Source organism: Pezoporus flaviventris, unplaced genomic scaffold (genome assembly GCF_033815535.1).
Source record: "Pezoporus flaviventris isolate CSIRO_AGI_PZ_B2104156 unplaced genomic scaffold, CSIRO_AGI_Pfla_v1 ptg000036l, whole genome shotgun sequence".
Lineage (NCBI taxonomy): Eukaryota > Metazoa > Chordata > Aves > Psittaciformes > Psittacidae > Pezoporus > Pezoporus flaviventris.
Window position 1 is genome coordinate 13,827,460 of NW_026892584.1, and position 19,175 is coordinate 13,846,634.

General features: G+C 42.1%; 1 protein-coding gene across 3 annotated transcripts in view; it reads right to left on the minus strand.

The window, feature by feature from the left end:
- Positions 1–8,797, minus strand: part of KMT5B (lysine methyltransferase 5B) — a 29,547-nt gene extending 20,750 nt beyond the window's left edge. Inside the window, exons 1-3 of one of the 3 annotated variants that reach the window (XM_061463219.1) lie at positions 7,907–8,797; positions 1,586–1,828; positions 470–617 (exon numbers count right to left, since the gene is read on the minus strand). In XM_061463219.1, the coding sequence (XP_061319203.1) occupies positions 470–617; positions 1,586–1,745 (308 nt within the window). In that variant the 5' untranslated portion in view covers positions 1,746–1,828; positions 7,907–8,797. Of the gene's footprint in view, positions 1–469; positions 618–1,585; positions 1,832–4,066; positions 4,189–7,906 lie in introns of those variants that run through there. The other 2 variants (XM_061463220.1, XM_061463221.1) reach the window with 2 other exon arrangements.
- Between the last annotated feature and the right edge of the window lie 10,378 nt (positions 8,798–19,175).

Here is a 19,175-nt window from a genome sequence, read left to right on the forward strand (position 1 = left end):
CAGACATTTCCAAGTAGCAAGAATTTCAGCAAAAACTGAGCACCTGATGTGCAGGAACTGTATCTTTCCTGTGGTATCGTAAGAATAAGGGGGGAGGGGAAAATGCACCCAAGCAGATAAAATAAACAGAAAACTCCCCAAACACTAAATTCTGTCTGTGAAATAATTAAAATAACTAATAGTTTGAAACTTATGATTAGTTAACTGTTTAAGGTAGGGAACAGTGTCTGTTAACAACCTATTCTACAGCACAGATACACAAGGGCTAACAAAGACCTACGATATTGTTACAAATGAACACTGCCACACAGCTCCAAGATCCAGTCTCACACACAGCACAATTTTAAAGGCAGAAGCTACTCACAAATTGTCATTTTTTCAGACAGTCAGAAACATACAAGAAATTCCACAGTTTTGCTCTGATTATAAAGATGATAAATTCTTTTCTAGAAAAATAAAGACAAGTTACCTAGTATTCATTTTGTGTGTCTGAAAACCTAAATAGGGATCAAGAACCAAACTAGTTGCTAGGTCATCGTTTTCACACAGTTCCTTGGCAGACATTCCAGAGGAAGGCACATAACGACTCTGACCCTCAAATCCCGAAGCACCACTACCTGAAAATATAAGAACATAAATTAGGTTATCATTTAAGAATGTTATAAAGCCAAACTACGCTCAGGGACAGACAGCCACAGGTTTGAGACAAAAAATATAGAACAATTAAGGAAGACAATAAAATATCTGCAGACAGAAGCAGTTAATTTTTCATTCTTACTTTTGTTCATTTATGTAGCAGCCAATGGAGAAAGTACTTAAGAATGTATTTTGTAGGTGTCTTTAATTGCTTTTGTTCTCTTCCCCTCCCCAGCTACAAGCATCTTTCCATAGTTCAGTCATGCTTGCCTCCAAAATTTCTGGTATATGGATGTGATCAAGTCATGAAAATGTCAAAAGTTATTTCCCCAAGGTCTGAACAAAGGACTTGCTCTGAATTTGTAATCAGTCCTTCATCACAGACAAATAGCAAAAAATAAAAATCTATGTTCATTAAAACCATTTCATAATGACTGATAAGTGACTTTATTCAAAACAGGGTTTTTACTTCTACATGTGCATTCACTAGTAATTCAATTTATGTTATCACAGAACCCCAGAATGTTTTGGTTTGGAAGAGACCTTAAAGATCATCATTCTAACCCCCTTGCCATGGGCAGGGCCACATTCCACTAGACCATGCTGCTCCAAGCCCCATCCAACCTGGCCTTTAACACTGCCACAGATGCAGCAGCCACAGCTTCTCTGCACAACTTCCAATCACACTTGTTCTCAGTGCCAATCGTGTATTTTCTACTTACACCAGTTCAAAACTGACATACATCTACTTATTCTCAACTTTTAAACTGAAGTGATCTGTATTTCTGAAGCAAGTTAACACACCTAACAGATACAAACATAATTAATACTTCTGATGACAGCTACATGCTGAATGCAGACCTTCATGAATTAAGACAAGACAGAAGCCTGACTTGCAAATTGATAGATGAATCACATACAGCACAAAGCTGCAAAAATATGCACATACATCTGCCTGATCTTCTCTCAACTCCATTTTTGCCCATCTTCGGATTCTCCTTTCCTGCATGCTGCAATTTGGTCTGATTCTGCGCATGGTCATTAGACGACCTGTTTCCACTTCTCCTGCCATTCACCACCATGTTCTTGGATTCTCCCAGCCACTTCATTCCCACAGACAATCTGACTCAGTTGCATTTAGTCACTTTTCAAAAGGCTCGGAGAAGTGGATGAATAATTTCAGTTCCAATTCCTACTGGAAGCAAAACAAACATGATTAGAACTTACTGGGAAATTGTTTCCAGGACACAGATTAAATATATACATATATATATGTATGCAAAAATAAATGCAGGATTAGGAAGGGGGAAGAGAAATGGTGATCTGCATTGGCATTAGGAAGAAAGAAAAGCAGTTCAATAGCACTAGTACAGTTAACTGTTGCAAATGCAGATATCCACAGGTGAAGTACTGTCCTACAACTTACAACCACATCTGGAAGCAAAGACGAAATTCTAAAGCTGATAAATGGCTAATGACAACTGAATTGTATGAGCTGGACTACACACACATAGACTCATAGAATCATAGAATAGTTAGGGTTGGAAAGGACCTTAAGATCATCAGATACTGGAAGGCTGCTATGAGGTCTCCACGCAGCCTTCTCTTCTGCAGGCTGAACAGCCCCAACTTTCTCAGCCTATCTTCATACAGGAGGTGCTCCAGTCCCCTGATCATCCTCATGGCCCTCCTCTGGACTTGTTCCAACAGTTCCATATCCTTTTTATGCTGAGGACACCAGAACTGCACACAATACTCCAGGTGAGGTCTCACAAGAGTAGAGGAAAGGGGCAGGATCACCTCCTTCAACCTGCTGGTCACGGTGCTTTTGATGCAGCCCAGGATATGGTTGGCTTTCTGGGCTGCAAGCGCACACTGCCTGCTCACATTCATTTTTTCATCGACCAGCACCCTCAAGTTCTTCTCCACAGGGCTGCTCTGAACCTCTTGTTTGCCCAACCTGTAGCTGTGCCTGAGATTGCTCCGACCCAGGTGTAGGACCTTGCACATGTCATGTGTAACGCATGCACATGTATTACACAGGCATACATACACATGGATAAATACACACTCAGCTATGTGACACAAAAAAATTTAGTATTTTCAAATACACACCCAATTGTATTTCCTCATAAATCCGTAACCTGTTTGAAACTCTGCAGCAAAGAATGACACTATACAAACATCTTTCAAGAACTAAAGACAAACACAGTTAAAAAGATTGCCAAACACACACAAGGTTTAAATGTCTACTTTACTGGACCTACAAGCTTTAACATGGCTCTTTAACAGAGCTGGAATCAAACAGATTGACTACCACAATGCAGCTGCTCTGCATACTGACAAAATTCTTTAGGAGGTTACCAGATAGAGCCTTCAAAAAACAAACCAGAGACTTAAGAATTGCTAGGGAAAGCCTATTCATTGCACTTAGCTGTACACAGAACCAGATTATTTTCACATAGTACCTCAAAAAAAAAACCCATGAAAGTCTCACACCTAAACATGTACTATACAACACTAGGCTCTTTTTAGTTCATAAAGCTTAACATCCATCCAAAAAGTAAAATCAAAATCAAACCTAAACACACCCCCCCACCCAAAGACACACCAAAACAACTAGCCAAAGCACCAAAGTTTTCTTATTAAGCATTCCACCTGAACTTCTTTCAGAAGACAGCTACGTTGTGAAGATCCACCACTGTCACATAAACACTTAATGACAAACTCACTCTTAAGCTTCCCTCTTTTTCCTTCTTAATCAATACATTTCACAGCTCTATACACCCTAATTAAACCCTATTTCCCATTTTGTAACAGCTGTAAAAGAGCAGAAACTATATTAAAGACCCCCACTAAATTCAGTTCTGGTCTCTTTCCAAACCAGAACTGAGCTATATTCCGTGGTGTGCTACTGCTCAAGAGCAGTACAGGTAAATGAAGTTCACCATGAAGACCAACTGCACATGTATGCAATAATTCGGAAGAAAAAAAATAAAATCAATACAGTGGTGTTTCTGACAACTAACAGGTACACTTTCACCTAGAAAAAGGTGTACTCTGCACAAAGGAAGTGATCTTTCATAAGTCCAGTTTGGGGAGGGTGAGCACTACCTTTACTAACAAACTTCTGCCTAACAAATATACTAATGACAACGATAGTACAATGGCAGCGTGGCCACAGAAGAATACTCAACCATACTAAACACAGGGACGTGTTTCCTGTAAACATCCTTGCTTTTGCTGTAAAATACAATGATAGAGACAATACCAGAAGTCCTTCTTAAAATCAAAAGGCATTTAGTGAACACTAGCAAACACTTTGGGGGAAAATCATTATTTATTTGACCCTGGCAGCCTAATGAGCAAGAAAACCTTTGTCTCCATCTACTGCTGCCTTTTATTTTCTAGTGCAAGCCAAATGACAAACTTGAAAACTGCAAGTGTGCTTCTCCAGCCTCTATTTCTTCTCCCAATACAAAACACTGCTTTCAAGAGATCGCATCAAAAGCCAGAACTACACAACAGGATTCCTTTCCCAGTATCACAGCTCCTAATGCCACAGATAACCTAGGAGAGCAAGAGATGCTCCACTCATCACCACCATGTGAGCTTTAATGCATCTTTAGATTGATTTGTTCTCCATACTTTCTACATCAGACTTGTGCACACAAGTTCTTTAGGAATGAAGGGAGAAAAGGAAGAGATAGACACCATCTTCCTATTCATAAGGTGGGGAGAAGAAGAGGAATATTCTTATACCTCCACATACTTGGAAATTCCTGCTAGGGGCACTACCATCAAATAATGTAACACCATACATGGATCATTTATAACTTCAGCTTTATACTATTAAGTTTACTTGCACAATTACAGCTGGACAAATCAACAATATCAAGAGAAAAGGTATGTATTTCATTAATATATCTACATAAGAAAGCAGATGATCTCTGAATTTGAGAAGCAGAGAACTATGCAACTGATTTGTCTATAGACGATCTCACTACAACACCCCATCTGGGTAACAAAAAACCCCATACCCACTCCTAAAAAGTGTTCAAGTTTCTGAGAATACCGAAGACTGCAAATTCAAAGCTAAAAGCTTGCACAGCTTTAAGAAGTTATTTGAAACAGCCTCAAATCTTATTTTGGTTACTGTTTTTGACAGCTCAGACATGCTACCATTAAGCCACAATGGAAAGGGAGGTGCAGAATGCTTCTGGCTCACACACTGTGTGAAGCCAATGGTCAGCATCACTTTAAGCAGGAACCTAATACTATATGTGACACTACAGATTACTATTGATAATACTAAACCACAGCAAAACCAGGCATGGAACAGAGACAGCTCTTTGCAACCACACAAGGTGACAAAACAGGTATTGGGGAGTTTACTTTCCCATAATCTCTGTAGTCAAAATTGTATCTTAAAAGAGAGGTCAGGTGGTCCCACAGGACTTTAGAGATACTGGAGCTGAGGCTGTAATTCCTCAGAAGGATAAATCTTAGCCAGCAAGGGCCATTTCAGTCCCATCCCTACAAACACGTATTTTAGCCACCTGATTTCACAGGCACTTTTTACTTTCTTTGCCTCTGGGGGGATGAACTGTTTCAGTAAATTATACCACCAGAAGAAGGGAAAAAAAAAAAAAAAAAATCAATTTTTTGGTGGGTGGTTTTGTTTGGGTTTTTTTTCCAGTCACTTCTCAGAATAAGTTCAGTAAAGAACTGGACATGGATTAACGCAGTACCTGGGAAGCTGTAAGACTGTCGAAACTGAACCGCATCCCTAGCATGCAGATTTGTGAGAACACATGTGGCTCCAAAACTGACTCAAACCCAGGCTTCAATCCCCCACCAATAGCTCAGTCTGTACACTCCCACTCTTTCTTGTGACAGCTCTTTTGCAGACATGTGAGTTTTGTGTGTCCATTTGGATACCAATCCCAGTACAAGCAGGCACGGAAGCACTGGCATACCAGTACAAATGAATGGCAGAGAAGAAATGCACACACAGAAGTCCTTCAGTAGCTACTTACTCTCCTTTCTCCTTACCCTTCCTTCCTCCACCAGAAGCCCTCTCAGGATGAAGCTGAATTAACTGGCTGAGCAAAGCACCCTGAAGCTGTATGACTCCCCCAACTCACTGCAGCGAGTATTCAGCAGACTTTCACAAAGACAATCCAAAACCTCATTGCTTCCAGGACAGGGAGCACCTCCTTCCTCACCCTTGCCAATTCACACAAACATTTCCACCAATTCTGAAGCTCAGTGGATGTCTCCGTAACTCATTTTAACCTCATGGACAGGGGAGAGGGCAGGTAACCTTCTGCTGGTGACATGTGCTAAGCAGGTTTAGCAAAGCCTCCACTGGGCACTAGAGCAAGAAGGGATGCAGCACTTGACAAGCAGCAGCAGGACCACTGAAAGGGGAATAAAAAGTCTTAGCTGTTTTAACAACCATTTCATGGCAGCCCCACCACGGCTGGCACAAACAGTACTACATTTCATTTAAGACTTTAAACAAGAACACCAAAAGCGACCCTGCTGCCCCCTTGACTGCTCATGCTCACTTCAAAGTCATCCTCCCTTTGTTCCAGCAAAGTAACTGCAGAGCCAAGCAGTGACCAAATCGGGAGCTACCAGAAAAATCTGAGTCTTGCTGCCCTGAACTGCGGTATAAGAGTGTTTTGAGGTGGGGGGGACGGCCACAAGGTCAGGGAAGTGGTCACAAGAACTTAAGCTGGGACTGTCCCAAATGCTGTGCATTCTCAAACCACAGCTCTGGATCCGCTGTTTAGCACTGATCATACCTTACACTTACTATGTTAATTTGGGCAACTGTCCGTTGCATTGAAGCACAATGTTGTTTGAAGTGAAAAGAATTCTGGGAATTGTAGCCCTGCAATAGGATGACACTAACAGAGCAAACCAAGTATTCAGGAGCCCTGTTCAGTCATGCTACTGAGCATTCAAAGATACATCACCCCACGTACTAATTTAATATGCAACGCACTAAATAATAATCTTATTTTCCAGTTTGTGAACACAAATGGGCATAAAGCTGAGATGTCTGTATGCATCCATTTGGCTCTAATAACAAGATATCATGATAAGCAAACAAGTAAAACCCCCTTTTTCAATCAAGTCAGTTTTTATTTCTTCACACAGCGTTACTTGCAGGGAAGAAAGCTTAAAAAGTTCAAGACAAAAGTACATTTTCAATGAAAACAGAAGAGGATGCATCCATAGCTACAATGACTAGATGATGGAAACAGGACACGCCATTTACTTTATATCTTATCTTACTTTATCTTAACCTCATTGATTAAAACCTCCTACTATGTATTTACAGTTACATTACTAAGCACTCTGATCAGACTGCCATTTCATATGCGTCACCCTGTGCAGAATCCAACCCATCAAAAAACGACACCAAGTTATATACTTAACTGTCATACTGCCTGTGGCTCAACTCAACAAAACACAGACTTTCTCTTGACGAAGATCTACTTTACTCCTTCCGTAAAAGCATATATTCTCCAACAGGAAATCACAAAAAAAAAAGAAAAAAAACAAACCCAAAACAAACGACAAAACCAAGATGTCACGCGTTTCGATTTAATTGCCACAAGTGACCATGCCATCAGCCCGGCATGGTCACTCAAAACAGACCTCAAAAAACCCAAGCAGTACAAACACGGGTTAAACCCCCTATCAAAGCCCATAGCAAAGCTATTAACCCTTTAACACCACAAGTGCCACGAGCTTCTAAGTAACTAACAACTCCCTCCCCAGGTCGCCCACACGCCTCCCCGGGCTTAAACTACTCGCACACCACGCAGCGACGACCGGAGGGTGAAGCGGAAGCGGAAGGGGAGAGAGGCCGGGCCAAGCGCCACCGCCTCCAGCGGCGTGCTGCCCCCTAGGGCTCGCCTCCTGCCGCACTGCCATCACACCCCGGCCCACTGCGGCCCCCCGCCTGCCCCGGCCCCTGGGCTAGGCGGCACCAGTCGCAGGCGCCTCTCCCCTCAAGCCTCCTCTTTCACTACCGCCCCGGAGCGGGGCATCCATCTGTCAGTGCGCCCCGAGGCGGCGGGGCAGGACAGCACAGCGAGCACGGCTCCTCACATACACCCCTTCCGGAAGCCACCTGAGGGGCACAGCCCCCGGCACCCCGGCCTCACCGCCCGCAGACGGGCTGCCCCCAGCCTCCACCCGCGCGAGTTGAGACATCCCATGTCCCCCCCCTTCAAAGACACATACTCACTTTCCGGCTGCCCTCCGCACTGGGTCCCTCGCCGCAGGCACTGCCACAGCCAACACCGGGGGAAAATGAATCACCAAAGGGAAGGGAGCGAGAGGGGAAAAAGGGGGAGAAAGGTAGGGGGGGAAGCGACGACTTGAGCGAGGGAGGGGCGGAGGTGGGGGAGAAAACGAAAGAAGGGGGGGAAAAGCACCGGTAGTGATAAAAAAATAATTCCGAGTGGGGGGAGGAAAAAAAATGGCGGATTAAAATCCAAGATGGCGGCGTCAAGGGGCGAGCAGTGCACGGGGGAGGCGACGGCGAAGGCCGCCTCAAGATCCCTCCGCCGAGCCCCGCAAGAAAGAGTCCCCCGAGCTCCCTCGCAGAGACCCCGCGGGGCGGCGGCGAAGGCCAAACACCGTAGTGCCGCTTCCTTCTCCTTTTCCTTCTTGTCTGCAGGGAGTCCTCTTTCCGCCGGTCTGCAGAGCCAGGCGGGCCGCTGCGCCGGTCACCGCACTCTGAAGTTTCTTCTTCTCCCTGCGAAGCCCGCGACCTCTTCGCCCCGGCCGAAGAGACGCCGCCTGCCCCTGCGCTGCCGGTGGCGGAGGAACACTGCCAAGACGCGCAGCTTCACTCCCGTCGCGGAAGGATATACTTCTCCAAAGCAAATACTGACGGCGGCGACCGCAGCCGCGGCGGCCTCCTCCCCTCTCCCCCCCAACCTGCGCCGCTCCCTGCTTCCTCCCCCAGCAGCCGCTTCACACCGGTCGCACAGCAGCGGCAGGCCGCCAACCCCCAAGCTCCTGCGCCTCGCCCGCCGAGGAGGGGTGGCGCTGAACCGCATTCCTCATGACCACTCAACGCGACGCTACGCCGCGGCGGAGGGATTTGGCTCAGAGAAAACAAGGGCCGAGCTACCCCGCGGCTCGAGCCGACTAGCCCTGTGTATCTGTGCGTGCGCGTATGCGCGACGAAGAAGTAGTTCCGGTTGCCTCACGCGGTGGAGGGATCCCTCCGCCCAGAGCTGCCCTTTAAATCTGAGGGACTCCGCGGCATGGCAGGAGTGGTTTTATTTCTTTAATGGTCGTGGCTGAAGGTGTCCCTTGTGCCTGAGAGCTGTGAGGCGGTAGCTCGTCGCGCCCAGCCTAAGAGAGCGGGATCGCACTTTCACCGTCTCAGGGAAGTCCTGGCACCTGCTCCCCCCGCTGTCGCCTGGCAGAGGCATTTAAAAATGGCCCCCTCGGCTGGTGAGGACCAGTCGGACCGTTGGCCCGGCGGTTCTCCAGGCCCCTGGCCACGTCTCCTCACAACACGTGTTCGCGGCCGGGTGAGGTGCGAGCACCCCGATGCAGGAGGAGAAAGAACGCTGTTCAGCCACCCCCCTCAACAGAACCCCCGTCAAACAAAAGATGCTTCTGCCGGTGGCGGAGCTGACGGTGAGGGTGAGAGGCGAGGCTGGGAGTGGCCAATGTGGTACCGCCCATGGGCAGGAACGAGCTGGGTTAAATGGGTAGAAAGTAAATGGGTTAAATGGAAGAAAACAGCTAGCTAAGGCAGCCTTCGAAGGTACCTTCCAACCCAAACTGTTCTATGATTTTAATAACTGCTGAACTTTTTTATGTTCGCAGGTGTTGGGAATCTCAAATGTTTTTCAGCCCAAAGTTAGGTTTTAATTATATACTTAGTATTTCGTGTTGATCTTTATGCTTCATGTCAGCAAGATATGCTGGTCACAGTGTGGATTGGAAATATGTTCTCAAGTAGAAGTTTCAATTTCTTTACTAGAAGCTTTTAGGATTTAAACTGGCAGGGGAGATTCAGGTTAGATATTAGGAAGCTCTTCAGTATGAGGGTGGTGATGCACTAGCACAGGTTGCTCAGAGAAGCTGTGGCTGCCACGTCCCTGGCAGTGTTCAAGGCCAGGCTGGACATGATTTGGAGCAAACTGGCTTAGTGTGTGGTGTCCCTGCCCATGGCAGGGGGGTTGGAACTGGATGACCTTTAAAGTCCCTTCCAACCCAAGCCATTCTAGGGTTCTGTGAATTTGCCACATAACATCTTTCCTCTCAACAGCTACTCACTAGGAATACCAAATCCTTTGTTTTATTCATAGTAGGATGCTAAAGGTTTTTTAATAAACTATTATTTTGCATTGGGTTTAATTTTGCTTTAATTACACAGGTGAACCAATATCTGGAAATGGCATCTGCCCCAAGAAACCAAATTGCTAGCTAAATTGATTTCCCTATAATCTGATAACAAGAAATTGCCTCTGAAGCTGAGATTTTGCATGCCCTGTTGCTAAAGCAGATTAACACAGACTTTAACAGTTAAATTATAAGCCTCTGAAAGATTTACATCAAACCAGAATTAATAGCATTGCAAGCAGTGACACTGTGATAATATTAGTAACAGCATTTATATGTTGTTTTATAGATGCACCGGGTTGCTCTGTATATTTATGAGAATGGCTACAGTTGTCTCAGAAATTTAGATGTTGCTAGACTGGAACATGCTGGCTTCAGTCCTGATGACAACGAGAGTTTTCCATAGCTCTAGCAACGGGTGGTGAGTTCTTAATGTGGTTGAAGCAGTGGGCACAAAAAAGCCTAGCTACATCCTCACCATTGACTCTAGCAGGTGATCTGGTGACAAAGCCCTGGCTATATCTGAAAGGATGATAATTTTTTCTTCAGAATACATTCATCTAAAACTTATTTCCTCTGTTATTCTGGCAACAGTTATAAAAGTTAAAGAATAAGCACTATTTCCAGTTTGATTATAGTTGGTTGTGTTATTTCTTCCACATCATAGCCTTATATATACATATAATATATATGATATATATAGTAGTATAATATATATAATAAAACACTTTCTTTGAAAATATGAAAGTTGGGTGGTCAAACCATACACATATCATGATGGGATGCTCCAGGAATAAATTACTATGTTAGACAAATTTGAATGCTTGTCTGGAAACCAGCAGATACATGGTGATTATCTCCAACTAAATATAATTTCAGAAATTTATTATATTTTCTCTTGTGAAAGACCCAGTTATAGTTTCAACATTGGTTTCGCTTCCTAAGTTAATACTAACATATTGGGCTTAACTTTCACCAGAATATGCAAGGTCTCATATTTTTTTTTTTCTAATTAGCTAGCAAGAATGAAAATAATTTAATTATCTTTTAAAGGCATAAAAATTTAATTCAGGCACATGTTTACTCTATGGTGATTTTTTGACTTCTACTGGAGAGGATTTTTCTGATACTATAAGACCAAAAGATCTTGAGCGTATGCCAGGCAATGGATGAGTTTCTTTCAGTGAGCATTGTCAAGAAACAGTAGTCTCCCAAAGTAGTATCTCTAAATTGTTACAGTTATAAAAATACGTTTTTTGCTGATTTTGTAGATGTTCCCACTTTGAGAATATTAACTTCTACATTTTCAACATCCCGTATATGCTATAATAGTACAGTCCTAATACTGCAAACATTTTTGGTCATCCAGTTTTCACTGAAAAAATGTAGTTATTAAAATACCTGTGTGGTGAGTGGTTTTGTAAAAGCCGTATCTTTGAAGAAGCAAAACTTGAACTTTAGTCTTGAGTTACATGTAGAAGCTGCTGCTGCATTGCAATCTCTGGAGCTTTGTCCAGGCTTCAGGCCAGACTTCTGCCCACAGCTGCAGGGTCACAATCCAACCCTCAGCCCTGAGCCTTCCTATTCAAATCCATCTCTGCAACGAAACATTGCCATTGATAGGGAGCCAAATCTAGCTTAAGCTGAAAAAGATACAGGTCTTCCTGAGCAAATGGTGTTTTTTCCCTGTATGCCCATTCTTACTTTCTTTGCAAATCTGACTTAAATACTGTGGCGATGGGTAATTTGGAGGACTACAAACGTATAACCACAAGTGAAAAGTCCATCACCAGCTTGACAGTTTTACTCTGCCACACAGGCATTTTGGGGTGGGTTATTTTGCTTACTTTTGTTCTGCAGTATCTTTATATAGACCCAGCATAAGCATTTCTGAAATGCACATCTGGGAGTGTTTATATCAAAGATGTTTTGTTGTGGCTCTTTAGCAGTCAGAAGGCACCTTTGTGCTGTGAAAAATTTAAAGCATGCCATGTCTTGTGCTACAACTTATGTTGGAATTTTAAACTGGAAATACTGTGCCCAAATCCTTAAGATCAGTTCTGCTGATTTTAAGAGTCTAGCAATATCACGCAGTGAAGTAGAAGCATTAGAAAAAGGAAAGAAACACAAGGAGGGAGCTAAAATAAATCATCAGGTGTAAAGAGCTGGATCTTTCATTTATGGTAATGTTTTATCTTCTGTTTGCAGCAAACAGATGCTCTATAGCTGTTATTTTTAGCATTGGGAAGAAATGATGTTGTGCAAAGGGGTAACGGGTTCCACATTGCAAACAACACTTTTCTCTTGGCATGGGCACACAGAGAATTTGTTTCGTTTGTCCACTGAGCAAGTAAATATCTTCCTGTGACATCTTTGAGAGGATCAGTTCCTTCCATCTGTGCAGGAGCGTGGCCTTAAGCCATTAGCCACAGTGCTTCACTAAACTTGCTGTGAGATGTACCATTGCAGCCAATGTGTAGTCACCTCTGGCTGAGGTCACAAGTCAGTTTGCACTAACAATTGCAAACCCAAAGTTGAACATTACAAATGAATGTACATAGGAATAAAGTTAAAGATGTTTTATATCAAAATCTTATTAATTTATCCAAAACATACCTATTCTTATTCACAGATGGTCAATAAGAGATGATAGATGGCCTCCTCTGCATAAATTAATGGCTGTAATTCACTTGAGGGGATCTGCTGGTGTCGTAAGCTGCCAGAGTGCAGCCTGAGTGATTTATTAACAACTGCAGAAATCCTAGAGTGAATTACATCCTTGTACTCACTTAGGGTCTGCAGATTGTTATTTATACACTATGGAGGTTTGTATTTCTTCATTATTACTGGGATCTTTCCTGTGACTCTAATACAGGGGCATGGTATAGGAATGGTAAGTACAAAAGCTCTGCTCCCTTCCTGCAGTAAGGGCAGATTTTCTCCACTAATGCATATCAATAGCAACACTTTATTTTAAAAATAAGCTAATCAGTGTCTGCAAAGGTTTATGTAAGTCCTGTTGTGATGGTGTTTCTTTGTTTGGGTTTTTTTCCACCATCAAATACAAATAATGTCAGTATCTTCTGATGCAGGAACCTCTGTCACTTCATGTTGTAGTCACTGCCTCTGTGCATGTGAGGCTATGTCCAAACCGAAAAGATAGAAGAGGTTTGGATGGTAAACAGGACTAAGTACTATCTCTAATAATAACTGGATTTTTCTGTTTAAAATGAAGGCAGCTGATTCAGAAGGCTAGAAAAGGCATCTGGAAACCAAGAATTCTTTGTGTACAGGGAAGGGACTGTCAGGTCTCATAACACTATCCCTGCTCAGGGAGAAAACCCTTCCTTCGTAAAATTCCTGCGTGGTGAAAGGGAAAATTTTCTCAGTATGGATCCCAGATTTATCACGTCCTTCTGACGTGAGCATATACAAACAAATGAAATAACATTAATTTCCATTCCTCTTCCCCTCCCCCCCAAAAAAAGAACAGGCAATTAGGATATTAAATCCTGTTTCTCAAACAAAGGATACATTTCCAAAAAGTAATACAAGTTATAGAAGGAGAGGAAAAGGGAGATGAGAATAAATGATGAAGAGTTGTGTGGCAGGAAGGAGCAGTCAGAAATCATTTGCAAATAACTCCGCAGATTGTTTTTGCTAAAGATGCAGAATTTCTTGACAGAATTTGAGTGTTTGGACGCCAGCTAGATGCCAGTGAAACCCTTCCAGCCTTCTCTGTTCTCCAAGATTAGTTTTGTTTGTTGATAGTTAGATTGTACCAGTCCTTGGGAAAGTGCTGCAGTTATTTTCCTTAGCAAGGAATACACTGCTTTGGTACCAAACAAATACTGCTTTACTCCTGCTTTCCTTCACCAATGTCTGGATGATCTGTCTCTACATAAGAGGTATGAAAGTGGTATTTGTACAGATATAAAAGGTTAGAATTTGAAGAAGAACAGGCTTCAGAAATTGTTTACTGCCTTGAGGCAAAGCCCTTTGAAGTCATTATGAGTTTACTAATTTCAGTAAGCCTGTTATTGCACTTACAGTGTCATGGACAAAACCCAGTCACATCAGGATCCCACTATGTTAAATATTTCACAAATGCATATAAAGGTGTATCAAGAAACAGGAAAAAAATAGCCATTTTTTTCCTCCTTTTTTTCTGCTTGCTCAAATAAAATGCTGTGCTTTGGATGCTTTTAAAATTTCTTATGGATTAATATATCCAAAAGCTTCACTTTCCTTGCTTAACTTTAACTGTATAGGAGCTATAGATAGAGCAGATGACCAGCTGGACCACAATCACAGTATCACACATCTGTCCATGATTTGCAATTTCCAGGTCAGTTCTGAAACAGACTCCTTCATTTCCTCTCAAATTTTACTGGAGTCTCTCTCTTTCCTTTTCAAACAGAAGTTAGGTTGATTGAGGTTTTTCCCTGTTTCTATGTGTCTGCTTGCTTACTTTGGATTCCGTTTATTTGAAGGATGCTGTGCAAAAGTATTGAGAGTTTGGCAAGTGTCATCCTGAAGTTGTGTTGATCTCTGTTGTTTTCATGCATTGGAGGGAGGAGCTGTTACTGTCTTCCCAAACCTCCATTGTTGTCCAGACATTCACTACCTTGGCAGGGATTTTTCATGCCAACAAGGAAGACTACTAGTTCTATATCAGTGCCATGCTCCAGCACCTCTCACTTATCTCCCTTTTATAGCCAGGCTTTTCCTACCCGTACAGACTAGCAAATCAATGCAACACTGCGGGGTCCCAAAGAGTTATGATGTACAGTACTTCTACCTGTTCCTGCATTATTTCTGGAAGTCTGAGACACTTTGCTTCATAAACAACAGTGAGCTGTGTAATGCTCTTAGTCCCCCAATTCCTCTAAGTGGCAAAATAGAGATAGTTGTTGCAGCTGATCTTATCCTGAGCAGCTACAAAAACCACAAAGTACTATTTGTTCTCTATACATGCATGGTAAATAGCAGTTGACCAGGTTCTGCTATGCAGTCTCTTTCAGTTGCCTACACTACACCTGTTAATTCTAAATCCAAAATGATGCTATTTGCAGTTCTGTTACTGAATGGAGTCTGCAGCCATGTGAACAACAATAAGATTCTTTGATTCTTTGTTTCAAGTGGTAAAACAAACACATTTTTTCACCTTGCAAGCTTTGTTACTGTGAAAGTTTTTTTGTTCTGTTTTGTTTTTAAAAGTATACAATTATGGGGAACTTCTGGTGGGTACTGATCTGATTCTTCATATATATGTCACCTGTATTATCTCACACCTGGAAAAAATGGTGTCTGTTTCTAAAATGATCCAAAGAGCATAAAAAGGGCAAAAAATGACCCCAAAATGTGCTTGTTTCATATTTTTATTTACAGATTTTCACACACTGATGCTGTTCTGCCCGTTACCCAATTATGAAACCTAATAATAATTTCTTCTCATCACTGCTTTTGGTTATATTGGAGAGATACGTGGATATTCATCATCCTCTGTCCCCTACCAGAGTCTGGCAGGCCTTCAGTTTCCTCCTCATGGAGGGTGGTTCTCAGGTGCATTTATTATTTTTTTGTAATTCATGGTTTACTCCTTTTATGCCCCACCAGTACTGAAGTTACCTCACAGTGAGCATTGGATCCACATATGAATCATATATCCCTTCTGACATAAACCACACAGGCACTTTGCCAAGAGTAAATCCCATGAGAAGGGCATTAAATCAAGCACGACATTCTCTTTTCCCTGTGGATACCTCAAGCTCCAGCTATTGTTTCCAGAGAGGCTGCTTTACCAAGTAATGGTGCAGTGAGAAGAATAATTTGTGTGCTTGTAATTTTAACCTTGTGTTCCAGGGCTGGCATAAGAGTTTTTCCTCCTAAAAAAAAAAAAAACAAAACCAAAAAACTAAAAGCCCAACAGCAACAAAAAATTAGAAAGATCGAGCATTTCTGTCAAGTGAAGTTGAGTGCATGGTTTAGTGGTGGACTTGGCAGGTCTGGCTTAACAGTTGAACTTGATGATCTTAGAGGTCTTTTCCAGCCTAGCTGATTCTGTCATTCTATTTTATGACCTCTGCAGCATTCCCATCAAGCAAAATGAAGCTTATTACGTTCATGACTTGCTCAGAAAGGGAAAAGGGAAGATCACCATGTGATTACATATTTCAGAAACATGCAAGAGGTTAATTTAGAGGAAAGAAGGATGAGGAATTAAACTAATTCTGTCTCTGCTTTATTCATCAGTTTTGGGGAAGAATCAAAAGTATGAGCTGAAGTAAGTTTGAACTAGATGATATATCAACACATGCAACAAAGAAAAATGGCTCAAGATGTAATATGTGCAACTATCAAGTATCTTTTTATCTTGCATCTCTGTTATGATGGAAGCTAGCATCTTATGGAGGAGCTTTGAGACCAGTTTGGAAGGAAGCCAGAAAAAAAGTCTTTTTTAAAGCCAGATAATTTTTGTTAGGCATTTGAATACAGTACCGTCTGTCAGTTATGTGGGCAAAACCACTTTGCTTTTGGAAGCCGAAAGACGTACACCAATCTTGCTGTTTCTCTGGCAATTAAACTCTATGGGTACAAAGTCTCTGCTTTGTTCCTTTACAGTTCTGGAGATGGGAGTGTCACACTGTTTTACAGGACATTGGCACTATAAGTATTTTCTCAGCCTCAAGAGAGGATCATGAAGGTGCAAGGCAAATTTACTCTGTAGAGATTGAATTTTCTGTAACTTTACCTTTGGTTTTCCCAGTCACTAGCCATTTAAGGTGCCAAGCTTAGGCTGATTGAGAGAGGTCGTTGCTCTGCTCTTTCTGTAGTTAGAGATTGCTGTAAAATATCACTAAGCGGGCACTCTGTGTTTTGCTGCTTTTGAAAATTTTGGTGATAATGCCCAACTTGGCAATTTTGTCTGTGCAATGGTGGTTTCTGCTACAGTGTCTGAGACAGAGAATGAGTTACTTGAGTTACTCAGAGCGGAGAGAAAAATAGATCATTTAGCTATGCTTAATTTTGAGGCTTTTAGTGTGCCTGTGATAAGAATGTATATCTCAGCACAATTACAGCTTTGATTAACATCCCTTTCTTAAGTATGATAGAAAGTCTCGCTGGACTCCAAAGAGCAATGCAATAAATCTGCCTCAGTTATTATTACTTCAGGAGCTGTCATAATTGACCTGCTTCCTTGTAACTGTAAAATACATTGAAAGATATCACTGGAAATGGCCTTTTCACTCTCCTTTCAGCTTGTCTAGAACTGAACTATGGAAAAAAACCCCACCTGGCTACTGTCATGGATGTGTACGGAGGTGGCTTGATGTCTCTGTTCTAAGCTTTGGAAGGACTGTGTTATTCATTAAAGCTGCATGGAAGGCAAGAGATGGAAATTTTGGCTGTAGTAATTTTTTCATACAGTTAAGTGAGAAATTACCAACACATCTGTACTGGACTTCGCCTTGGCAACAAGGGTTTTTTTTTGGCTTGAAAGGGGTCTTTTGTTCCTTTATGGGCTCCATCTTGATTACTTTGGTCTTTGTGTGAAACTGAAAAATGGCAGATGTAAGAGACGAGGTTACAAGCTTTGAACTTGGTGAGTGTGGCTAATACTTTTAATGACAGAGGGATAGGATCAGACAAGCTAAAAAAATTGGCATATAGTGTATTCTAGGTGTGCCTGCCTATTCTTCTGACTTGGTTTTTCTGCAGAAGACACCTTCCTTTTGGTCAATCTCAAAAGCTGTCAGACTGTTTTTCCACTTAGTTGTAGCACTTTGCTAGCAGTTTACAGGGGAAGCATCATGAAAATATAAAATCCTTTTGCTGAAAATGGTTCCATTAGAGGCTAGGAAAGAACTGGGATGACAGATTCCTCAATTCAGTTCTAGTTTTGCATGTGAAACATTTCACTAATCTGCTGACTTTTTCTAGTTGATTTTCTTTCCAATACCTTTTTTTATATCTATCAGTAAATTAATGAAAGCTACCCCAAAGGTTTGCTATGTGACTTAAGACTGTTTAAAAATGTATTGCAATGAAGTAAAAGGTCCTCTTTAAATTCAGCCTTTCACATTCTCCTTCTCTCTCTTTACTTAGAGGAAGAATGAACTTGTATCCAGCTGAGCTGGGTAAAAAGTTCTTTAGCACTGTTAGTGTCTGTAGTCTGGAGACTAGTCATCCTTAATTGCAAATGCAGATTGTACCCACATACGTTGTTTGATTTGCTGTGACTTTCTGACATTCTTTCTCAGTCTTCTGACAGGAGTAACTGTGGTGGTAGCACAGCGGATGACAGGTCTTACAGGATGAAGGCCAATTTGGAAATTTCATCTTCATTGTAATCTCTGCAGGTTTTGAAGATCTGGATCAGGTTTATAGGAGGGTATAGTTTTACCAGCAGGAGAAAGGAGGCCCCATTGTGCAGGTACTACATTAATGAAGTGTAGACAAAGAAGCAACCTGTGCTCCAAGACTGGGGGCAGGTCTGGCTTACATGATTCATTAGGCCAGTCACTTCAATGCCAAACCCATTTACTTCTTTGAAGAATTCCAAGATGCCTCTGAGGGGAGGTGGAGAAGAACAGAGAAACTTCTTCAGTGATGCACCAAGATAAACAAGGAATTTCCATGTTCAGAGTTAGTGAGAACGTAATGTTATCAGAGTAGAAGCTTGCGCACATGTCTACATACAGAAAGCAAACGAATTTTGCTTCTTTTTTTTATGCTTTGCTGTCCTTCCTCATTCCTATTTCCTGAATGCAAGAGAGCATCTCATAAGGGAAACTTTCCTTGGAATTTCTGAATGTTGATAGGAAGCCCTTTTTTCTTTTAAGGGGATCCTGGCTTTTCTTGATAGTGTTTTTTCACGTGAACAGGAACTCTGTAGTTCTTCTGCTTTCAGAAGTGCATTGTACCATTCTGTCAGAAAGCTGCTTCTCTAACAGATGTCTGCCAACATAAAAGGAAGGTCATATTGGCCTGACCTGCCACAAGCAGAGTGACTGATCTCTTTCAGGGAGTCAGAACCCAGTTTATCAATGCAGTCTTCTTCACATCCCAATTACCCTTGGAAAAAAAATAACTATTTGCTAGCTGCCAGACAGCTAATAAATGCTTAGTCCCAAGAAAAGGTT